Source organism: Falco rusticolus, chromosome 7, assembly GCF_015220075.1.
Source record: "Falco rusticolus isolate bFalRus1 chromosome 7, bFalRus1.pri, whole genome shotgun sequence".
NCBI classification, from domain to species: Eukaryota; Metazoa; Chordata; class Aves; order Falconiformes; family Falconidae; genus Falco; species Falco rusticolus.
This window is the reverse complement of record NC_051193.1, coordinates 19,049,303-19,074,479: the sequence shown is the minus strand read 5'-3', so window position 1 is coordinate 19,074,479 and position 25,177 is coordinate 19,049,303. Positions and strand designations below refer to the sequence as shown.

The 25,177-nt window shown below is 36.5% G+C and overlaps 1 protein-coding gene across 1 annotated transcript in view; it reads left to right on the top strand.

Annotated features, from left to right (window-relative positions):
- The window catches only part of ADAM10 (ADAM metallopeptidase domain 10), a 51,344-nt gene extending 26,577 nt beyond the window's left edge, over positions 1-24,767 (top strand). The window contains exons 5-16 of the mRNA XM_037394130.1: positions 7,961-8,064; positions 9,498-9,647; positions 10,848-10,940; positions 11,559-11,742; positions 13,833-13,996; positions 15,567-15,750; positions 16,701-16,851; positions 19,224-19,407; positions 20,548-20,656; positions 20,963-21,183; positions 21,904-22,030; positions 22,475-24,767. Coding sequence (XP_037250027.1) covers positions 7,961-8,064; positions 9,498-9,647; positions 10,848-10,940; positions 11,559-11,742; positions 13,833-13,996; positions 15,567-15,750; positions 16,701-16,851; positions 19,224-19,407; positions 20,548-20,656; positions 20,963-21,183; positions 21,904-22,030; positions 22,475-22,569 — 1,766 coding nt within the window. The 3' untranslated portion in view covers positions 22,570-24,767. The remainder of the gene's footprint in view (positions 1-7,960; positions 8,065-9,497; positions 9,648-10,847; positions 10,941-11,558; positions 11,743-13,832; positions 13,997-15,566; positions 15,751-16,700; positions 16,852-19,223; positions 19,408-20,547; positions 20,657-20,962; positions 21,184-21,903; positions 22,031-22,474) is intronic.
- The last annotated feature ends 410 nt before the right edge of the window (positions 24,768-25,177 follow it).

The following is a 25,177-nucleotide window of genomic DNA, read 5'->3' as shown; positions in this document are numbered from 1 at the left end:
GATTTGGAAAATAAAATGAAGTTCAAGTCACTAGGTGTTTACTGACATCTAGTGAAGATGGTACTTGTGGGAAGTTAAAGCTTCCCCTGCATGCATAGGTCACAGATGCCTTCAGAGACCTCTTTGGAATATGTGGTGGCGCCCAGTATGTCCCGTTTTACACAGTAGCTGATGGAAACATCCAGAGAATTCATATTACTTGAATTTGAAGAGTATAGCCTCAGAAGCTGTAGTTGTAAATGCCCAGGAGGATGAGAGGGTACCATGGAATACTTCTATATCTTCAGAACTGATGCATCAAAGTTCTGCACTCTGCCTGTCTTTTTATGTATGAACAGTCTTCAGTTGTAATAGAAATCAGTTTTATTTTATGCTCAAGTAACTTTATGCCGAACCCCAAAAATAGTGCAGTGAAGTTGTGATTCTGAGTTTCAGTCTTTCCAAGCAGACATTGGCAGAGTCACCTGAGGGCTACCTTTTGGTTATTGAAGCTAGCAAATTTTGTGTTGCAAGCGAACTTTATGTGGGACTTCAGTCTTGCTTAAAAATAGATTTAAACTATAACTTCATTTAAAAACTTGTTCCGTCAGGCCATTGTGCAATTCCTAGAAGACTTGAGTTTGAAATCTCTTTGCAATTAGGTGGAGAATCTTGGGTTAGATCCCTAGAAATTACTTGAACCATTTTCATGATGATGTATGTGTAAATCATTTTCTAAGTACATCATAATGAAACTGTATTGCGAAAATAAATGTCAAAAATAGGAAGACAGATGAAGATCATCTCTGGTTGTGATTTGGCTTTATGTATTGTCATTTTCTCTGAGCTGTAAGCTGGTGAAAAACACAGGGTTATTGCATAATTCTCTGGTCACTTGCTTGAATGAATGCAGTGAAGAGAAATGAGCTTTCTCTGCTAAAAACTCAACAAATTTTGTTTGGTTTTTTCTAATTGAATAAAGCTTCTGGAATACAGCTGTATTTTACATTCAGTGGCAGTATGTGTGCTGTCTTTATGTTAAAATTGCTGTGAGCTAGCAGATAGGTTTGTCCTTCCTGTTACCCCATTCTGTAAATATGATTACTAACCCAAAATCAAATAGAAGTTGCATAATTTTAAAGAGTTTCTGAATGAATGCAGTTATTGAATATTATGTACATTGTGAGCTACTTCTGACTGACTAAATGTGTATCTTCCTGGTACTTACAAGACCTGTATCTGAGAATAACGTTAACTTCATAGGATAGTCTTCCACGTACTGCTTTTGATTCTCGGAGAAGTTGCAGCATGTGTTTAATTTTCAGCTCTACAGCCCATTGCAGGTGGAAGTCTGATAAGGCAGTGTGCCTGGCTAGCTGCTCTTGGAATGTTACAGGGTTTGCTGCTGGAGCAGAAGAGTAGTGGGGAAAAGTAATAAAAAAAATTACAAGAGCGTGGTGTGAAACCGTAAGATAGGTCTTTTCAACAGCAATTCTGTGAATAATATGTGCGTACTTCTAAAATCTTTTTAGGTCTCACAGAACAGTTCAATTCACTGTTTGGTGGTGGGAATAAAGTTACCAGTTATGTAGCACTTGCTGTAAATAAGTCACTGTCTGCTTTACAAAAGGTTTTATTAACCCTGTTGTAGAAAAGAGGGGAAGGAGGGAAGTAGAGGGACGTAAAGCAGTTTAATGATTTGCCCAGTTTTGAAGGGGTAAGACAAGCAAGAAGATAGTCTTGTGTCCCAGTTCCTTATGCTGTAAATAGTGGGTGACTAAAAATAGTCTCTTTGCTGTTATCAAGTAACGACAGAAATAGAACTGTACCTTAAAGGAGCAGATAAATAATTTTTATTTTTTTTTTCATAAAATCAAGTTAGTATTGCTGTTTTGTAGAAGTTGCCTGTGTTGGAGGAGTAAATGGATTGCTTGAGAGCTGGAAAAAACTAATGATGAAATTGGTTCATATCAATGTCTTATTAAAGTGAACGGGAGCAGGATACGGAGTTTTTTAAATTACTCAGGTGATGGTATGTTGGTTTACACAGTTTTTCCTCTTGAATCTAGTGCATCAAAACCATCAGGTAGAAACAATCAGATTATCAGAGAGGATTGTCTAAATCTATTCCAGAGAGCCACATTAAAGCAACAGTACAGTATGGCTTCCAAATCCCCAAGTGAGTGAACATTGCTGCTTTTGCTCAGCAGGGTTGAAAATATCCCACCCTGGAGCGAAGTCTGAGCAGCACTGTTTGAAAACGTGCCACTCCTGTGGGGTGATGTCGACTTGGAGTCCGTCGTGCATGTGTTCTGATTGTCTAGTTTAACTTTTTTCATTGGTATGTTAGACGCCTCTAGGATGTCTGTGGTCTGAAATATCTGAAGTACACAACTGCTTCTGTCACTTTCTGAATAGTGCTTTTGAGGTTAAAATTTTTTTGCCTTTCATGAGAGCTATTTTTGCATTGAACTGCAGCTCCAAAAAAACTCCCGACAACTAAAAAAAAGCTATTTTTAAAGCTACTGTAAAAGCTTAAAAACAACCATGCAAATCTTTTCTTACTGCTCTAATATAAAGCAAACTCTTGTGAAATAGAGTCAAACTACTAGTGTTCTTAAACAGGGCAAAAGCAACAAAAACACTCAATTTCTAACTCAGGAGAGACTAGAGGAAGAAGTTGTCTTTGCTTTAATTTGGTACGTTTTTTTGATCAGCCATGTTGCAGCCTTTTGAAACAATATGCCTTTTAGTGCTTTTCAGAAATCACAATGCAATATATGATTAGCATCTCAATGAGTTCTTATTCAGTAGCTAAACAAAAGCTTTTTTTGTAAATGGGGATTATATTGTCAACTTTATAAGGCAGCTTTTGTCTGTTACAGTGGATGTGGTGACCAGTGGAAGGCAGCCTTCTATTCATGACTCGAAACACAACTTGAATGATTTTAATTTCTAAAACACTCATGATCAAACTGATATATAATTTAGTGCTAGAAAGATGCAAATTGCTTTTTTTCATTAAAGTATTTTGGAAACTTTTCTTTAAGGACTAGGACTTCATTGGAACTGTATTTATTTTATTTAAATCATATATGCTTCAAATGAATCCCTGAGTTCATACTGTAAAATACAAAATATGTATTTTCTCAGCTCAACAGTAGACGTGAAAATCGTGTTCAGACCTTCAGGAAAAGGAACGTGGTCATTTCGTTGTCTTTGTGGTCTTGGAAGATCTATACAACTGAGAACAGAAAGTGTATTTTGTAATTTCGCAAAGCCCTATCTGCTGAATGAACTGGCCACTGCAGACTCTATTATTAGTGAGAACTTGGTTTCTTTTTTTTTTTTTCATATTGTGCTTGTAGATTTAATAATGAAGGTCTACTTGGCAGTTGTCATGGGAGGAGCACAGTGCGACAGGCTGCTTAGAGTGAAATCTGTAACAAGGATTTTTTTGCTTTGTACCTGCTTAAATTTGAATTTTGTTGTGACACCACTGCTTTTGCTAGTATTGGGCAAATCTCTGTGGCGGCTGAAGAACTGAATTTTCATCACTTTCAATGGAAGTTTGATGTCATATCCTTGCCTCAGATGCTGAAATCCAGTATCTGTTAAGCACCTAACCAAATGCTTAACAGATCACACTATTTACTGACAAGCAGAAGAAAAAAAATCATATGGTCAGGTATTTCTTTGTGGTAGGCAGTGCCTTCCTTTAAAATGATAAAAATCCTTATTTCAAGCATCTGGATTTGATGTATCACTAATAATGATCTGCCATCTAGTTAGAATACCGCTGGCAGAAAGTACAAAATGACAAACTTTGTTTTTTAGATTTGTTATTACATTATTGTTGTTTACTGGTTTTTAACATTCTGTCAGGGTATACAAAAATTGAAAGTGGAAAATGGGAAAGTGGACAACATGGGAAAAGAAAAAGTGTTTTGTCTGGGGATTTTCTCTAGTTAGAAAATTGATCCTGTAATTAAACTCTTTCTTTCATAGATCTGATGGAAAGTAGACTTCTAGTTTTTCCTCAACTCTGCATTCACCGTGAGCCATTGTTTCATGCTAAAAGCACGTGTTTTCCCTTGATCACCTCGCAGGGTTGTGGCTAGGGACAGGCTAAGAAGCTCTTGATCCCAAAGAGCTGGCAGAAGGATGCGCCGCTCAAAGCGCTGAAAAGCATCACAGGAGCATGAACCAGACTTGTGCGATGCAAGTCAAAAACTGTCCCAGTCATCTGACACAGTGTAGTTCCTGCTTAGTTCCAGAAATGGAGCTACTGCAGGGGATGGTAGAAAGAGGAAGCCTCAAAAGATGAAAAGGGAACAGTGCCCTCACAGTTTGGGGGTAGCACAGTGTTTGTCAAAAGAAGGTTCTGTGTGCAGCTTTCTCTGTAAGCTAGACATGGTTCCAAAGTAAGCATCCTATCTTACCTGCCTCCCGTGTTTGGCAGGGCGGATTCAACTCTGTCCACGGGAGATTTGTCTTCTCCGGCACATGCAAAACCTTGGCAATTGCTGTTGCCAATGGTTTCATGTTCAATTCTTTATGATTTTAACTGTCACACTTTTAAAGTGTTTCTTGCTAGACTGTTGCTTTTGAAGTGAGAAGTATTTGTTTGCATTGCAGGCAGGTAGTGTTGAAAATGTGTTAAGGGATTTCCTAACCTTTTTGGGAAACGAGATACAGAGCAAAGACATTATTTTGTGTAATGCACTGAAAGCATTTATTTCTAGTACTGTTCCATCAGTTGTCATAATGCAACAGAATATGAGTAAAAGTGTGGTGATAGCAGGAAACGGCGTTTTGTGCTGGTGCAAAATACGCTGTGCCGTCATGTTTCCAGTTAATATTTGTGGATTCCTGCAGTTCCCACCTGCAGGAGCTGCTTTCCAGTCAGGGTGGGTTTATATAGATGGAGTGCGCTGATGGTGAGGCAGCAATGTCTGTTACTCCCACCCTTCTGTAACGTGCTTTTGTCACAGATACTAGTTAGTGGTCGGCGGTGTGGTCGTGTAGTGGGTAATGAGAATTTTAAATAGGTGAAATACAGGAGAGTGTTTTTCTTAAATGCTATGGTGGGAGTAAATGAAAGTGGTGGAGATAGAGAAGGGAAAGGATCATACCACTAATTCTCTGCTCTTGACTCCAGTCTAGTGACAGTAAACGGGATCCCAGAGAGTAAAGATGACCCCAGCAGTGAGTGGTGCTTTTTGTTTAATATTGGTTACAGCAAAGCTGTGTTCCACTACGTTGCTAATCAAATTGGGTGAGGTGGCTCACAGCATAAGCATTTTTGTCCTTTTCTCGCCCTTCATCCTTCTGACACTGTGCTAGGGCTAGCCATATGGGAGGAATGTGATGAGACAGCAGTTCAAAAATGGTATTTGTGTGGCATTAAGACATTGAAATGTGGGAAACCAATACACAGAAAATCGTTAAGTGAACTTGAAAGGCTCTAATAACAGTAATTCATGAACATTTCTGTAAAACAGTGAAAGGAAAATACCACTTTCTTCAGAGGTCTAGGATTTTTTTCACATTGTAGTTACCTCTGAAAAGGTGTTTTTAATTTAAAGAAAAAACCTTATTAGAATTCAAGTATATTACCTCCCACACAGTATCAAGATTTTGCTAATAATCTCATTGGCAAACACTAGTCAAAACAGAGTAGGCATAAAATTGACCAAAGAAGAAGTGATTTTGTGGTGTGTTGGAGCAGCTTCTCTAAAATTCAGACTGGGAAGAAGTTTTGACATACAGTGCTGTACTTGGATCTTTAGAGTAGATAGAATTAATTTGCTAGTGAGATAATAAATAACTGCTTACACCCAACTATACTCTTTCAGTTACTCTTGGGCTGAAACTTTCTTTGCCAAGAAGTGTGTTTATTATATCTGTTTCTTTCTCACTAGACAAAGTTTACAGTTGAAATAAAATACTTTGTACCTGGAAAAGGACCCAGTTTGAAAAAGAAATGTTAAATGACAAATGAGGTAATTTAAACTTATTAACTAGTTTTAAAAAGCTAGTGTTAAACATGACTTCTTTAAATACTTGCTTATGTGTGATGGAGAGGAATGAAGTTTGGAAGACTGCTTTTATTTCTTAATCAGTCCTTTTAAGTTTATCAGTGGGTCCGTTGAATCTGGTCTTGGAGTATTTTGGAGCATAAACTCATATTAAATGGTTTGGGTTTTTTCAGAACTCAATTTCAGCTGTATGCGAAATACACAATTTTTTTTTTTTAATTCATGTTCGCTATTTAATTTTCCCCCAGCTTTCAATGATTGAAATATGAAGTTTAGAAATTAATGATATAGGGAGAAAATCTGAGGTAAATTGGGCTTGTATATTGAAATAGTTTAGCAGTATCATATGGTATGACTGCAGGAAACAGGTATGAGAGTCAAAGATAATTAAAGGCAACTAGCTGAAACTGTACCAGAGTGCATCTGCTGTGCTCCAGCTGCTAACAGGCTTTGACTCCGCAGAACCAGACTAGAGCTGAGCTAGTCCAGGGTGAAATAGCCTGAAATGCATATCATGTGGACAGCAGGTCCTTGATGCCAGGTCTTGGGCTTTATAAATCTACCCATATGTATGCATTCCCTGTATGTGTACTCTGTGATTCTGGGTCTCCATGCTTGCTTAAAAAAAAAAACACGCCACCACCCAGCAAACAAACAGAAATAAATAAAAAAAAAACACCAACAAATCTTGGTTAAGTTTACACATTTCTGACAAACCCCACACCCTATTAAGGTGATGGTGTAACTATGGTTTGCCCTACAGAAACTGGTTCCCTAAATACTTGCATACGTGGCTCCTGTAGCTGGTACTCCATTATCTCTCACTGGGGCACCAGTTTATAATGGGATCCAGTCTGCAGAGAAGCTGAAGGGGCAAGACCTCTTCCTTTCGGTACTTCTCCAGAGGAAGCTTCTGCAAGTGCCAGTTGCTTACAAATCTCCAGTAGGTACTAACAGACAAAACCTAACCGTATGTGTCTGAGGCACGTTCACGTGTGCAAGGAGATCTGCATAAACAATTACCCTTGGTAAGCAGCCAACTGTATGATAATCTCCGTGAGCTAGTTTGCATCTCCAGAATGTTTAGCTGATGTGTACCTGGATAGTACTACAGGGTTTGTTTTTAGAATTAGCATGGAGGTGATGAAAATTTTTTCTTTTCAGTCTTGTTTTACTTTGCTTGTAAGTTTTAAATACAGAATTACAGGTTACGAAAATTTACAGATGAAAGTTTTAAATATGCATACATACACACACTGATCTGTTGTCCTTAATTGTATTGTTTATTTTCCAGAGTGGAAATTGTGCATTTTACCTTGTCAATAAAATTGTTAGGAAGCTCATAATTCTAGAATTGTAGAGTTGAGTTTGAAACCAAGGTTCATGAGAGTTTCAGTTCTTATGTATTGGTAGTCAAGTTGCATGATATAAAAAATTTTCAAAAATTCCATGGAAGGTGAATGAAGTAATAGAATCTTCTAAGGATGTTAGCAAGGTTTCTTAGTTTGAGGTTACCAAGTAGAATTAAAAAAACCCTTTCTCTTACCTAAGCAGTCTTTAGTATACTTAATCTCTAATAATTTTCCATTGTGAGTTCATTTTTTTTTTTAAGGCTGCTGTTAGTTCAAGCATATCAGCACAGATGTGTAAATTATAGCTTTTGTTCTTATGTTAGTCATCATTCATCATATTTCTTTTGTTATCTGTAAAGAAAACAATGTTAAGAAGCAATTGTCAGTTTTGTTCTCTTTGTAAAACTAAGAATGTATCTTGGTAGAAATGTTTAATGAAAAAAAAAGACAGCTGCATAAAGCTTGGATCTTAGAATGCTTCCCTCAAACCACGTGAGCAATATTGGACACAAACTGAATAATCTGCAGTGATACAGCTGTACTCTGCACTTGTTCTTTGATTTTGAAACCTGTCCTTCCTCTTTTTAGAATACCCACACAAATATGGACCACAAGGAGGTTGTGCAGATCATTCAGTATTTGAAAGAATGCAGAGGTACCAGATGACTGGTATAGAAGAACCAACAACAGAGGTATAACACAGGCTAATGGATTATGTGGGCTAGAAATTAATGTGATAAATTCCCGTTACTTGTATGTTGTTTCTCCTACTTTTGGTCAGTCGTCATCCCTCAACATTGTGAAGTACTTAAATTATTCCTAGAGGTTTCTTATTAACATCATTTTTCTAAATCCTTCTTCTCATTGCTTCTGCAGTGTAGATATGCTAGCTCATAGTCATAACAAATCCTACATGATCTTAAATTTTTCAACAACTGGAATTTTAGATGGATGCAGAAATCAAGCTTGAGATGATGAATATACTTCATTGCAGTTGAGAAGGAAGAGTTTCAGGATGCCTTGATCTCTGAGTACTGTATTGGTCCTTAAAGAGTAATAACTTTTAGATTTTCAAATTATGTTAATGTAACGTGCTTGTAACATCTGAGTGCTTTCAGTGGGCAGTGAAGTGATGTGAGTAGGAAGGGTCTTGCTCGTCATAGTAAAGGACTGGAGGGGTTACAGCATGCTATAGGTTGCCTGTAATAGGAGGTAGGTGGTCTATGGAAGGGACTTGGAATACATGTTTAGAGTCCTGTATTTATTTTGTTTTCAGGTTTGCACCACTTGTCATGATTTCGGAATATTTTTTTTTCCCCTCCCAACAGTAAATTACTGAGTTTCTTTTAGTGTTATCTGTGTTACGAGATGTTTCAAGTTTTGGCATAATTTTGTGGTGTCAGTTAAGTACATGCCAACAAAACTACACGATATGGCTTGTTAAATAGCATCAACAACTTAAACTGTATTTACATTGTGATTACAGAAATTATCAAAAATATTACACAATTCAGTGTCGGTAACAAAAACGTGCCTTCCCAAAAATTTGCTTGTAAAATTTTACAGAGAGAGTGGGCTATCAACCAGTGAATACCATAAGGCAAATGTGTTAGCAGATACTGCTCTGGCTAATGAGCATTATTATAACTTCATGTTTAGCGTACCCTTTGTTCCACACAGCAGTATTTCTGTTTGCTCAGGTAGCTGGCCAAGGTAATTACAATGTGAAATAACTTGTGTTAAGGAGGGTGCATTTACGTCCTACCGTGCTGGTTTTTTTCCTAATCTACAAACTGCTTGCTCATTTTAGAAAAGGGTTACGCAAAAGAAAAAATTACAAAGATCACATGAATGAAAAAAATGTGTTTCACATTGTATGCCTGTTGTAATTTGAAAAGAAATGCACAGAAGGATTTAAATGAGATCTAAAAATAGATGGTATACTTGAAAACTAGCTGTAACATACTTAGTTCATTTCAAGATTCATGAGGCTTTGAGGGTTAAAGAAAAAGAAAGAAAATCTGGTTTTGTTAGTGCAGTATGTTTAGAAAAATCCATCGCTATTTTTAGGTAATCTAGTGCAGCATGTAGATGTACAAAATTAATGTTTCCTGTGTATATGCAGAAGCCTGTTGAAGAGCCCAAGAACAATGGTCCACAGCTTTTAAGAAAAAAGCGTGCCACGCAGGCTGAAAAAAATACGTGTCAGCTGTATATTCAGACAGATCATTTGTTCTACAAGCATTATGGAACAAGGGAAGCTGTAATTGCACAGGTATTTCCAATGCCTTTGTTTTAAATTATCTGCTTGTACATTATTTCTGTATTTCTGATAAATTTCATGTAACTTAATTGTGTATATTATTGCTTGTTTACTTTAGAATGTCGTTTCATTATTGTGAATGCAAGTGATCGTGACATTACTGAAACAGCACCTTTTTTCTTTTTTTTTTTTTTAACATCACTAAAAAGATGCTCTGTATCTGTGACAGAAGTCCTGGGCACTTGTGCTTCCTTTAGTTAATAATGGCAGCTGTGGTTTGTTCAGCACCTCAGAGCAAGACTTGCAGTCTGACTTTTCTCTGTTCCTACTCAGAAAAATAATACTTCCTCAAGAGTTTCTGTTCTGTTTGACAGCCTGCCAAGCCTCGGTGTTAACACTGGCATAGCTTTGCATTTGAAACTTTAATTCAAAACACTGTGACCTAATGACACTGAGATCTGTTCCTGTAGAGTCTGATGTAGTGGAAGGTTAAAAAGCAGTGGCCACTGGAGGCAGGTGCTTTTCATTTGTCAATATAATATTAACTAGAAAAAGGGTTGGTTCATGTGGCTTTTTTTCTTTGATAGTTTGCTAAAAATATAACTGGTACATTGCTATACTTCTCTTGAAGTCTGAAGCTTCACTACCACTTGCAAATCTGACTTTTACTGTTTGTTCATCACATTGTACATACGTAATTCAATTTGAGTAACGTTTTCTAAAGCTCTGAAGTCACCTTCAAAATCAGGTTTTTGATGAGTTAGCATTTCTGCGTGCTCTTGGGAAAGATAAATGATCAATTTTTTCACATTTGTTTTCGACCAGAAATGAAAGAATAATGCTCTAACAAGTAAGTTGTTGCACAAAAAAAAAGAAATGCAGCACTACAAATACAATACAAAAAAGTGCTATCTTACTGTGGCAGTGAGTCTAATGAGTATCAGAAAGAAGTATCTGAATGCTTGATAGAATTATGTGTTTAAAAAAAAAAAAGACAAACAAAAAAATACTTTGCTGTAATCTGGTATGCTGGCAATGCTGGTACTAGGTTATGTGGTGATTTACTCAGCACTGGATTTAAAAAGGCCTGTTGGAGTTCATGTGGCACAGTATCTTGTATGTAAAAGTATAGGCCTTGCAGTTGTTGCTTTTAAGATTAGCTATAGCGTAGTGCACAGAACTTTGAACTGTAGGTACTTTTGTTTTTTGCAGATATCCAGCCACGTTAAAGCTATTGACACAATTTACCAGTCAACAGATTTCTCAGGAATCCGTAACATCAGCTTCATGGTGAAACGAATAAGAGTAAGTTGTGTTGGAAACACTTTTAGCTTCACTGATATTGCTGGGAGGCTGGTTGTCTGTTTTTTGGTTTTTTTTAAAAGTCCTTTTGCTGTTCACTTGTAACCATTTATTGTTAGTAATTTCATAACACAGGTGTCTCTGTAGTAAATAGCTCCCCAACACATTTATTTTAGTGCTTACTGTCAAAAGCCTGCTGTTTCTGCTGTTAAGCTGTAATCAGTTTTTATTGGAATGAACTTCTTATATTTCAGCAGTGTTGACTGTGAGGCAAATAGACTGTATTGCTCTGCAAGTGCTTTAATCATGAAATAGTGGCTCTCCAGGTTGAAAGTTCCTGCTAAAAGTGATGATTTAAGAGGATAAATACAAACTTTTTGCTACTGATGGAAAGGAAAAAGAAATAAGAGAGGGGGGATTTACTACACAAATGCAGTTCTTAATTTATTGTAGAACCTGGTTTTCCAAATATTGGGGCTGTAATTTGTCAAGGCCTATAAATCTTTAGCCACATCTTTATTTAACATAACAAGGTATTGACAACAGCAGGCCTCTTAGCTGGTATTTACAAGGCAAGTGAAAGTGAATCTTGTCTTACAGTTTGTTTCAATTTACTTTTAGATAAACACAACAGTAGATGAGAAGGACTCTTCCAATCCCTTCAGATTTCCTAATATTGGTGTGGAAAAGTTTCTGGAACTGAACTCGGAACAGAATCATGATGATTATTGCTTGGCCTATGTGTTTACAGACCGTGATTTTGATGATGGAGTCCTTGGTCTGGCTTGGGTTGGAGCCCCTTCAGGTAATTATATGCAAACCATCAGCATTATGAGGTAAAGTATTGTAGGTAGGTACAAAGAAGAAAATTAGAAATTATGTCATTTAAATTGGCAGCAAGTAGATAAAAATCTCATAACCAACTTTTCACATTTGGTAGGTATGGTTTAATTTATTTTTTTCAATATAAACAGCGTACCATGTCACTTCAGTTAGTCTTGCTGTCTTTCTGATGAGCAAGACATGAGCAATAAATAAAAAAATATTTCTTTTGTTAGACAGAGGTTGTATTACTTGGATGAATTTATTTATGACAGGTATGAGTGAGCAGTAAAGTGCCAGAAGTATTTCTGCTGTATATAAACAGAGCTTACAACTGTGCAGTTTGAATTTTGTAGTAGTACTACACTGCAGAACCCTTAGGTTTTCTAGGTAGTATTGGAAGCAATTTTTATTTATTTTTTTTTAAACAAAGTAAAATCAGTGAGATCTTGTTCTAGGAGATACCAGAGTAATTTTTGTGTGCCTATTCTTGAACTGCTTCTCATTAGTGTCAACCTAGTTGTGTATTTTGGTTCTGATGTATATCTCGATATAAAAAAATCGAACAATGGTCTTCACGTGTGCAGCATCTCAAGGTGTTTGTCCTGGATGTATGAACTTTATAGGATGTATTAGTCTGATATATTTAAAAGTTGTTATCTTTAAATTTGAGTAGATACCAAATCTTTAGTTATACGTCAGCACACATGCCAAATTGTGGAAGCTTTCACAGAAATCAAAATCAGAAATTCAGAAGGAACAGTCTTCCCTTGTTTCTTCCCTCAAGTGATTTCTATATAATAAGGAATTAGCTGGAGAACAGCAGGTCGTATGAAACTTTGCAAGAGACTGGATACCGTTAGGAGAGCATTATGAAGAGCTTTAACAGAATTCAAATAATTGTGGAAGAAACATGTAAACTGTTTATGAGGTGTAGCTATGCATTACAACCTCACTTTGTTTACTGCTGTACTTTCCTCTAAAGCACATTTTGGTTGTAGAGTATTGGTGCTACGTGGAAAAATATGGTGTGACAGTCTGTCAGACTTCAATTTCAGGAGCTTAAAATGCTTAAATAAGTATTAGTACAGTGTTCAGAGAACAGATCAGTGGACCCATGAGTGTAGCAAGTATGTTAGAGGAGAGGGACCTGTGTGGACTCACTGTAGTGAGTGCAGGACACACAGCTGGCCTGTGTAAATGGGAAACTGGGTCTGTGATCACAAGTCCAGTGTGTAGACTGAGCAAGCACTGGATGAATTGGAACGGGCATTCCGTAAACACTGCTTCCGAAACTGAATTTAATTGAGAAAAATCAAGAGATTTTAATCCTAAACACACATACTGGCATAGGATATTTCACTAAAATGGTCTTTTACTTCAGAAAGGAAGGCAACTTCTTTAGAGGGTGTTTTAGACACCATTTATGTTAGCAATAGAATAGCTGAACTTTACAACATTGATAATGCCTCAGTACAAACTCGACTTACAGAAAAATTCAGTGACGCTAAAGTCACAGTTTCAAGACTTTCGGAAGAGAAGTGTGATGGCCTTCTAAACAGGGTCTGATTAACCCACACATCAGAAGCATTTTCAGCTTTAGTTTGCACAGTGGAAAAACGAGTCACTTTTGCTGACAAGGATGTATAGCTTAGCTTGGACATTTTATGTAAATGCTCTTACTGTGAGAGAGGATCTCCTGTGATTTTACTGTTGGTTTTTTTTAACTTGGTGAAGTCCACTTGGGATGTAGATTGAGGCTGCCTGTATTGGATGTTGCACCGTGCTAGTCTTGTACTACAGGTGTGATGAACTCAGGGCCTGTCTGTGCAGTGAAAGCCCGAAACAGCTCTTTCTAAAACAGCTAACTTCTTGTGTGAGTGTATCCATTCAGTGCTGAGAGCATTAGTGTGGATAAATCTAATCTACTTTAAAAGTTGTGTTAATATTAATTACACAAAAGAACTTATCCACTGAGGAGGCAAGCTGTTTCTTGTTCTAAATGTCACTAGAGAAGTAACACAGTACTGCTTTTCTTCAGTGATGATCTGTTGTACTTTTATCTAAATGCAGGGAGCTCTGGTGGAATATGTGAAAAGAGCAAACTGTATTCTGATGGTAAGAAGAAGTCTCTGAACACCGGAATCATCACTGTTCAGAACTATGGCTCTCATGTTCCTCCCAAGGTTTCTCACATTACTTTTGCTCATGAAGTTGGGCATAACTTTGGTTCACCTGTGAGTATTACTATTGATCTGCTAACTCACTTCCAACTGTTTTGCGTGATTTGCAAATGGAGTTTTTACTCTTTATGAACGAGGAAAATATGACCGTGACTGCATGTGCATATGTGCATGCACATTGTATATAAATGAAAACCAGATTGATGAACTAAGCCCCTTTAACGAGTATTTGACAACACTGGTGCAACAGTGGATTTTGTGAATGGTGTATTTCTTACTAGTTCAGTTTCTTATAAAGGGTCTACATTAGCTTTCTCTAAAAACTTCCCTGTGTTTTATTGAAGACTAGGGTCACACATACTTTATAAATGTATTTTAGTTTATCCTAGAGAGGAGAATGCAATCAATGCAAATTTGGTTAAGATGAAGCTTTATTCAACAAGTGAAGATAGAAATGGCTGCTTCTAGAGTTCAATTATTTATACTTAAAGTTTACCGAAGAAAATTATGGGGAGGATTAAGATACCAAGAACAGTTATTTTGAAGCAGAATTTGTCTCCCGGTCATTTAGGGATATGATTTGTTTGTGGCAAGCTGAAAGCTTGAGCCTTTTGGTTTTGCTGGAGATGAGAACAAAGTTTTCTGGTTTGGATTTTTTTTTTTTGAACTTAAGTATATAGGCTTCCTATTCTTGGAAGTAAAATGACAGGAGTCATGAGTTCTTCTAAAACAGATGTTCACATATGAATCCTTTTTTCATGCGACTTGAAAAAAATCCCTAATACCACTGCTCTGAGTGGGAACAAGCCTTCCAAGCATAACTGAAAATACAAGCACATAAAATTGGAAAAACAGTCGCACTGAGTGAAACATATTTTGCATCAGCCTGGAAGATGGGTCTTTTAATGTTACTCATGCATTTGTTTTTTTCAAACTGTAATAAATGATGCAGTTCTCGCAACTATGTTGAAAATTTTTAAATTTAACTACTTCTTTTGGAGACATAGGTTGTATTTCTGGAAAGTTGAATGCATCAGAACAGCACTGGAATTCCTCTTACATGTAACAGCTTAGTATGTTGTCAGTTCGCTAATTGCTAGAATGCCAATACGTAATGCATTTCATTCCTTGTGCTGATACTGTGTAGATCCAGTCACTGGCTGACAAACAAAACTTCCCTCAAAAGAAGCAAGCAGAATGGACTGCTGTTTCAGTTACTTTCTGCTTTTATTCCACAGAATACTTAATATCCTTTTGTGTTCATAAAGCCACTCTTTTCAGGAGATGGCGACTTTTTTGAGTTGGTATTCGTTCCAGGACATGCACTTGCGCTATACATTACCATGAATGCAAATAAGCTAAAACTGAAGAAATTAGATACTTGCTACTGTTTCTGGAGAAAAACATAAACAACCAACCAACCAACAAAACCCAAACCAAACCTTTGTTTTCTATTTTAAGAAACTTTAGTATAAGATAGTGGGGTTTCTCTATGAACCTTTTATTCTCACTGTGTCAAGGTTATCAAACCAGGTTACTTTTGCAGATGTGTAAAAAGACAGAAAGAAATTAGAGCAGCTGTCTTGATAGAAATAGAAATAGTTTTTAAATATTTGTTTTGCAGCACGATTCTGGAATGGAGTGCACTCCAGGAGAGTCCAAGAACTTGGGACAGAAAGAAAATGGCAATTATATCATGTATGCAAGAGCTACATCTGGGGACAAACTTAACAACAACAAGTTCTCTATCTGTAGCATTCGAAATATCAGCCAAGTTCTTGAGAAGAAAAGAAATAATTGTTTTGTTGGTATGTATTTAGTCATCCCAAAAGAAGAATGGCAAAGCTATTACTGTTCTGCTTAATTAGAAATGTGGTTTAGTCTTTTACTTGTTTTTTGTTTTAATTTACTGGAAGAATTCTGTAAGTAAAGAACTGAATTTGAGAACTGGAGTACTGTCATTAAGTTCTGGGCTCCCCAGTACAGTAAAGACATGGACATACTGGAGTGAGTCCAGCAAAGGGCCGCAAAGATGATTAAGGGATTGGAGCATCTGACACATGAGGAGAGGCTGTGGGAGCTGAGACTGTTTAGGCTGGAGAACAGAATGTTGGGGGGGTGCCTCCCCTGGGTTATAAATGCCTGGTGGGAGGGAGTGAAGAAAACAGGATCAGACTGTTTGCAGTCACGCCCAGTGAAAGGACAAGAGGTAAGGAGCACAAATTAAAATACTGGAAGTTCTGTTTTAAACAGTAACAACAACAAAAAAAATAATTGCAGGAATCTTCCTGGAGTCTGTGGTGTGTGGACTCTCACAAGTTTTCTGAGGTAGTGCAGTGAGTAGGTTTGGGTTTTGGAGTAAGTAGTGGTTCATTCACCCCAGCACCATCAGCTTTTGCCTTAAGGTCCTCAGACTCTATTAAAGGGGAAGGAGTGCAAGAAAGGTTGCTGCTGCTTTGAAGGCTTAACAGAAAACTTCCTCTTATCACCGTCTATTTCTTATCCACACAAGAAACTCCCCCTGTTATCAGCAGAAATCTTTTACTCAGAGGCTGAGAATCCTATGAGTTGCAGGAGTGACTAAGTTGGGTGGCAAGCAAACGATGCAAGTTGCTTTGCGCCCTAGTCTGAAGTCCATCTTGACCAGGCATTTTCAGTCACAATTAGCTGGATGCTGTTGCAAATCAATGTTAACGTTTGTGAGTCTATTTGCATATTCTTTGTACTGCTTTGTACATAAATATACTGGCATTTTTAGAGTCTGGTCAACCCATCTGTGGTAATGGACTGGTTGAACAAGGAGAACAGTGTGATTGTGGATACAGTGACCAGTGTAAAGATGAATGCTGTTATGATGCAAACCAGTCAGAAGATAAAAAATGCAAGTTAAAACCAGGCAAACACTGCAGGTATTGTGCATGTTTGTTACAGTACACTTTAATTTTCGGGATTTATTGGTAGCTATAATTGCTATTTTAGAATCTATTTTACTTGCATTATTCTTAAAGCATTTACTTTCTTAAATATGACTTACATTGTGCTTATGAACTTGTCACTCACCATTATGCTATGCAATTCTTGGTGCTAATTGTAGCTCGCTTTTCTCCTAGATGACTGTTCTCTAGCTTTTCAAAAAGCCTAATGGCACTGGCTTGTATCAATGCTGACTTATCATAATACTCAATGCAGACAACTCTGTGTTGAAATTCTGTTGTCTATCAGAAACATGTTGTGTATAATTCTTGCAAAAACTGTATGAGTCAGAAAAACACGTCTAGGATACTGTTTTTACAGCAGGTACAGGAGAGTATTAATTGCCCAAAGGATAATGGAGAGTATTATGAAATTGGATCCTATCCTAGGGCCATTTCTACAGCATTGCCTAACTGGAAGACGACTGAAGAGGATTGATTTACTATTTTTTTTATAAAAAATGCTTGTTTTATAAATTAAACTGGTTTTTAAGTCACCTTGTATCTTGGCAGCATTGTGTACACAGTGATTTATAAGAGGAACTTTTAAAGATCATAAGACTTACAGTGAAGTAAGTCAACTTCTATCTTGTAGTTCTGTGACTTAAGACACATGTTAAATTTCTACTTCATCTGAAAACTTTTGGATTTTTTTTCACGTGGAAGGCATGAGCTTTTTTCCTCTTAAGAGAGACACATAAATTTAGTGTCCGGTTAGACTCTTAGCCAAAGATGGAGAGAATTACTATTATTTTTAAGTCTAAACCAGCTCAACTTTTTAATACAATGTACACAATTTTGTTGTAATTAGATTTTCCTGCCTTAAGAATGATCTCTGTCATCCTGGGAGTGGAAATAAAAGTAGCATCTACTGTTAAAATGTATTTGACAGTGTAGACATGGTAGAAAGTCCATCTCCTGTGAATTCGTAGTTGTAATAATTTCGCACGTGTGGTTCCCTCCCTCTTGCAAATTTTCTTAATTTTTCTACTAAAATAAAGGCTTTACATTCATCTTTTTATTGGTTAATACCTCTTATTATTGGTTTCTGGCATTTTGCTTTACATGGCAGCAATGGTGAGCAGCTGTTCCCTTCTGAGTACACCAGGTGCCACCGCCACCTTCTTTCTTGCTCCCTCCTGCTCAGCTGACTGTAGTCTCGCTTTATGCCCTGCTGGGAGCAGTCTTAGATAGGAATTACTCCATCATTTTTGATTTAGAATTCCTCTTTTTCCAGTTTTGTTAAGATTGAAAATTTTGCTGTACAAAGAGGTTTCCAAAGACATGTAAACCAAATCCAAATGCAAGAATGGATCATGTAAAACACATTTTAGGAAAACTATGGTACCTACCTAGCTGCTTTACATGTCTTCTACATGTGTGATGTCAAGAGTAATTTTTCTAGGCACGCAGTAGTTTTAAAATAGAGAGATCCTGACCCGCAGAAGGTCTTTGCTATCTTCTGGTGCCTGCTGAATGCCAGTCAACACACTGTGAATATTGAGGTACAGAATAATTTGAGTTGAGAACTCAGGAGGCTTAGCTTTAATCAAGTCGTTAATGTGTGTTTCATAACCCTCGCTCTTCTGCAGCTTGTAGTGGCATACGTACTCAAACACAGCTTCAGGAGAAGGAAATGATTGTTCCCTGCTGTTTCGCCAGTGTAAGGGGCTCAAATGCTTTGATGTCTGGGACAGAAAGGAGCCCAAGCGTTTTGGGGGAGCTGGTGAAGCTGCTTTGGCAAACTTTTTTTTCCCCCAAAATTAGTTTGTATGCTGACTGTGATCTCCAACATAAGAGCTGACATGTCTCCTTCCCTTTTCTTTTTTATTTAAACAATGTGAGTAGTATGGCTGCAGAAAGTTTAAAAAAAAAAAAAAAACCAAACAGAAAACAAACAAAAAATTCCTTACGGTGGTATAAAGCTTGACTGACTTACTACATTTTTTTTTTTTTGTTGAGACTATCAAACTAATCAGTTGTTCCTGAATTAATTTTACCAGCTTGCTAATTGAATGATTTGCATGTACAAACTTTGAAATGCTGTTATTTGCTGTATGTTTTAATTTAAAATGTTGCTTGTACTGTTTTTCTAATATAATGCAAAGAGTTTAATTGGCTAGTACAGTGACTAAGAAATCCATATTCAGTGCAGTAACCTTTTGTTACCTTAATGGACAGGAAGAAATTATTTTCAATTGACATTTTACTTAGCAGAAATGTGAAGTGTTTGAGTAGGTTTCAGGATAAATAGTTCTTGGATTTATTCATGCTTTTTCTTTACATCCATGTGTTCTCTTTATTTCTAGCCCTAGTCAAGGCCCCTGCTGTACTGCACAGTGTAATTTCAAACTGAAGACTGATAAGTGTCGAAATGATTCTGACTGTGCACGAGAAGGAATGTGTAATGGTGTCAGTGCTCTCTGTCCAGCTTCTGAGCCTAAACCAAACTTCACAGACTGCAACAGGCACACACAAGTTTGCATAAATGGGGTATGGTTTATTCAGTCATATGCAACCGCAGTTGTTTTTGGTTTGGTTTTATTATTTCAAAAAAGAAAAAAGCTTGATTTATTGGTTTCAATCAAAAGAACTGTGAAGCTACATCAAATAGTAAGCAGGTAACATATCAAGATAGCTTTACAGTTTGAGAAAGTTCCATTTAAATTTTTTTGGGGTAGAAATCGAGACTATTAAAGTGTTTTATTTCCTAGTTCCATCTTTTCATTTTTCTTCAGTCTTCAACAAGTAATATTATTGCCTTAGAAAATTAGATATGCTGTCAATCCATGTAATCTAGTTTAATGAAAATACACAGTTCTTCCACCCACGTGCATGCAGGACAGATATGCCAGCATATAGAATTACCCTGAACTGCCATTAGTTTCCTGGGTTAAAGAGTCCATGGTAGTTGCTTTGAAATATTGATGGGAAGTCTCTTATAAGTTAATCTGTGTTTACTTGGAAGCAGAAACAAGCAGAAGTCATCCTCTTAGAGATGTAACTTGTGCTGCTGTAAGTCTGTTTTCCACAGTCCAGGTTTTGAATTAAATGATACTACTCAAAAATTTTTCAGCTAATTCAGTCATTTTAAATATGGAAAAAAGATAGAAGAATTGTCTTTATATAGTTCCTTAATTTTTAAACGACATAAGTGCAGTGATTTTTTTTTTTTTTTTTTCTTAATTTGAGGAGTCCTTCCACAGTGGAATTAGAATCTTTCCTGCCATAAATTTTTATTACTATTTTCTGAGAGAAAACATTTTTGGAGACATGCTTTTGATTTATCTTGCTAACCACAGTTTTGAGTAATCATGTTTCAGTGTGAATTGCAGTGCTGTGAGTGTTCTGCAGGGTACTCTGAGGCCCTAAAAGAAAATACAGTGTTAAAAAATATAACTGTGTAAATTACCATTTAAAGAAAGGATCAAATAAGCCTAAACACTGCAACTGAGTAAGTGTAATAAATTTTGTTTTACAAACTTCAGAAGAAATTCAAGCTATTATTTTCATTGATAAGCATCTTTAGACTGATGATTGTGCTTTCAGCTATTTAAAAATTAATCTTTCCTAACGTCAGCGTGCTTAAAAGTTAAATTGATGTTTGTGTTCTTGTGCTCTTGTCTCAAACAGCAATGTGCTGGCTCTATCTGTGAGAAGTATGGCTTGGAGGAATGCACATGTGCTAGTTCAGATGGCAAGGACGACAGAGAACTGTGTCACGTCTGCTGCATGAGAAAAAGTAAGGTTTGTCTGAATTGGAAGCATAAATACAGCAGTGGGCATCTAAGGAATCTCCTCATGGTGTTTATGTTTTATTTTTTCTTGAGAGCATACTGCAATTTTGTACATAATTAGTTTCAGATAGAGGCATTATGTTTTATAGGAAATGAACAATATTTTGGTTTTATACATATAAGTAGAAACTTGAAATTTTTTCAAAAGCATTTTCAAGAATTGAGCACCAAGGGATTCATGCACAGATATTCTAATACAATAACAGTTTGGTTAATCTAATTTGTTTTTTTCAAACAATTTTCCTTTTCAGTGGACCCAGCTACTTGTGCAAGTACAGGCTCTAACCAGTGGGAGAAACACTTCGGTCGCAAAACTATTACTTTGCAACCTGGATCTCCTTGTAATGATTTCAAAGGCTACTGTGATGTGTTTATGAGGTGCCGGCTGGTAGATGCTGATGGCCCTCTAGCTAGATTAAAGAAAGCCATTTTTAATCCAGAACTATATGAAAATATTGCAGAATGGATTGTGGTAAGTATTTTTTCCTTACCAGTCTAATATAAATTTTTCTTGTTAATCAGTATTCACAGTTGGTACGTGTTGCTCTATATATACAGCACTTCAGCATTCTTTAAAGTACAATCAGACCTTGTTTTACTAGTTTTTCTATAAGCATCTGAGTGCAGCAAGTAAGTTTTGACAGATGGAAGGGAATGGAAACAAATAAGTAACAAAAACCTAAGTAAATATTTTGTTATATCTCTGTTCAGTCCACTGTCTGTTTGGGTGGTCATGTTTTTGACTTAACAAGTTTACCTGCTTTAACCCTTCATATTTGCATGTTCTGGCTTCTTTTAAGGAACTAAATATATCGATCTCTGGCATTGCTTATTTTTATTGCACTAGATGACACTTTCCTAATCATAGACTGGGAGGAGAGCTACAACGAAGCACCATTATAGAGCTGCATAGTCAATTTTGTGTAGGCTGTTGATTGTTTTAGGCTTATATAGCTCTGTTGTAGTGCATCTTCTGTGAAATGCCCTTCTGATAATAGAATGAATTTGCAGTATTAGCGTGTTTTTCTGTAAGAACTTTGGGGACATTTTTCTTTTAAAATGTTATGGTCTTTAAGTGATGTTTCAGAACAGCTTTTTGATGTCTTAAAAGGCAAAGGAAAGTCGCATTCAATGACCCCTGTCCCTTGTACATGGGTGCCAGCCCCCCAGAAATACTTTCTTTTGTTTTTAGGCTTATTGGTGGGCAGTGTTGCTTATGGGAATTGCTTTGATCATGTTAATGGCTGGTTTCATTAAGATATGCAGTGTTCATACTCCAAGCAGTAATCCAAAGTTGCCTCCTCATAAACCACTTCCAGGTGAGTACACCAAGCAATTAAATTTGTTATCCGCAACGATTTTGTTCTGAATGGGAAATTTCAGGTGTCCCAACTTACAGTTCTTAGTCTGGCACTGTGAAACTACAAATGGAATTTGTGCCAGTGGAACAATTCATAAAAATGTAACTCTTATTTTCCTATAACATAATGTGCACATCAAAAGAAAGCTTTGAAGACTTCGAAGTCAAGAGTTCCTCATATTTCCTATTTCATGCTGCATTTTGTAAGAAGCAGCCTGTTTAAGGAACTACTGTTGAGATAATAAAATGTATTCTGTAAATAAATACTCCACGCAGACCTTGCAGGTCTAAATAAAGCCTTTCAGAAAAATAGGTATATTTAGTTTGCATGGCCAGGGCAACTCTTCTGGAAATCATTTTAAAAAAGATCCATTTTAATAATTTGTACCTTTCTTTGAAACAGGCACTTTAAAAAGGAGGAGACCACCACAAACCACTCAGCCACCACAGCGGCAAAGGCCCCGAGAGAGTTATCAGATGGGACATATGAGACGTTGACTGCAGCTTTTTGCCTTGGTTCTTCCTAGTGCCTACAATGGGAAAACTCACTCCAAAGAAAACTTAAGTCATAGTCCCCGATCTAACTCTCAAAAATCGAAGAGAAACAAAAGCATTATATGCCCTCAATACAAGTGGAAATGGTTAATTTTTAATGAGCTAATCTTCCAGCTCAAAAAGAAGAAAAGTGTTTTTCTTGCATATTTTTAATTTAGTGGCAGGAGTATCATGATACTTTCCCCCTTCTGTGCTCTTCATTGCTGCATTTTCTTCACTTGCAGGCAAATATGGCTGTAGTAAAACTTTTACTCAAGAATTGAAAAAAAAATATATATTTTTCAACTGCCAGACAAGGCTAGGAAGCTAGACCACCTCAGCATTGGAGACATTACTTGTCAATGTATATACATTGTTATATGCAGACATGTATTTCTAACGTACACCCGTACTTGTGTGCAATTGTAAACAAGAGAATTGCAATATGGATGTTTCTTTGTATTATAAAACTTTTCCGCTATTAATGAAGAAATTACTGTTTAATTGACATACTCAGGATAACAGAGGATGATGGTGTGTAATGGTCAAGGATCCTGTGATGCTTTACACAGCAATTTTGAATCAAATCAAACTTTTTTATCATGATCAAAGTTCTTTCAAGCACTCATTTCATCTTTATCAAACAGCTGCTAAGACATAGCATACAAGATTGAATGGTCTTTTAGAGATATAACAGGTGTTCTGCGAACTTTGCAAATGCCAGAATGTTTCAAAAGTGTTTTATATAAGTGTCTAATTTCTTGTAGCTCTGCTTAAATGTTTTTAATTTGTCTGATTATTCAGTTAATTAATGAATAGTTAGATGAAATATTTCCATGCTTTATTAGAAGATTCTGCCTGTTACTCAACTTGTTCTAAAAATTGCAACCAGTTTATTCAGGCTGTTCAGATATTCTTACAGTATGATAATTAAGTTTGTGTTCAGAGGGATGTGGAAAGAAAGAAAAGCTGTAGGGTTTTTTATGTTCTGTTTAATTTATCAGATATTTGGATAACTTTTCAGCATGATACTGTTGATTGAGTGAGATACTGTTGATTGATAACCACTAAAGTAGGGTGATTTGCCCAGCTACTGTGGCAGAGTTTAAATTGTAGTTAGGACTACCGGTTTTCCCACGTTTTATACCAGTAGCAAAATTCAACAGCACAATGTCCCATTCCAAAGTTTTTTATTACGAATGTAAATAATTGGCGATTTTGAAAGAGGAAACAAAAGATGTCTTAAGGTGCTTACTGCTATGCAGGAGATGAAAGGGGGCATTACAAAATGTTTAAGCTTGTGACATATTTATTGCTTGTTTTCCAAAAGCACCAAGCTAATTAGAGATGCAAATGGCTATAATTTTCCTGGCTTTGCTTAGGAGAAAATTTACTAAGGGTTGGACAGGCTTCCTTTGTTTGGGTTTTGGGTTTTTTTGTTTTTTGTTTTTGTTTTTTAAGAGTATAAGGTTTACACAATCATTCTCATAATGTGACGCAAGCCAGCAAGGCCAAAAATGTTACAGAATATAATGGGATCTCTTCCTTGTAAACTTGTACAGTATGTGGTAACTTTTTCAAAATACAGCTTTTTGTACATGGTTTAGAGACAAATTTTGTACATGAAACCCCAAGTCCAATAGACTATATAAATAATTCTAAATGATCTTAACTAGTTAGAAGTGTATGTAGTTGCTTTTAAGTCATTTTAAATACATTTGTTTTAAGACTGTGCAAAGATTGGAAGTGGGTTTGCATTTCTAAAATGGTGACTTTTATTCAGCAAGAGTTCTTAGTAACTTCTTGAGTGTGGTAGACTTTGGAACATGTAAATTTTTTGCCTGTAATGTTATCCTGTGGTAGGATTTTGGCAGACCAATGCTGCCCTATTTTATTTTGAGTCTAAGTTAAATGTCTTCTGAAAACAGAAATGTGCACTGAACTCTCCACTGCAAGTCAAGATGTGGTAAAATGGAAAGAAAGTTCAAGACAATGAAACGGAATACTACTGTCGATTTCATGTCCACTGTGTTTTATACAGTATCTTTTTTTGTTCACTTTGGAAATTTTTACTAAAAATGCAAAAAATAAAGTATTGTGCAAAGATATGTAAGGTTTTTTTGAAACTTGAAATGCATTAATAAATAGACTTGATGAAATAATCTTCTGAAGACCCATTTACTTTTTGAACCCTGAAAACAAAGTGGAATACACAGATTCTACTTCTGCTTAATTCTTGGCCTTTGCTGGAAAGGGGCTGTCATGCCAAAAACGAATCGTGCTGTCCTTACTCTGTCAAAGTGCACCTCCCAATTTTAATGTCATCATCCAGTTAAATGTGAGAGCAAATGTTTTTGTTTAACCTTTTCAAGGAAAAGCCCTAAAATTACCTTTAAATTACTTGTATGATCACAGGAACAAAGCTTTCTTGGTGCTTATCTTCATAATGGAAACTAGTTGCTGGTGGGGTGTTCAGACTGCATAGCTACTGCTCGATGCCTTCTGAAATAAATGAACTTTGGAAGAAGAGTACTGGAACGAACAGACAGTACTCTGCATGCACGGCTGGTGG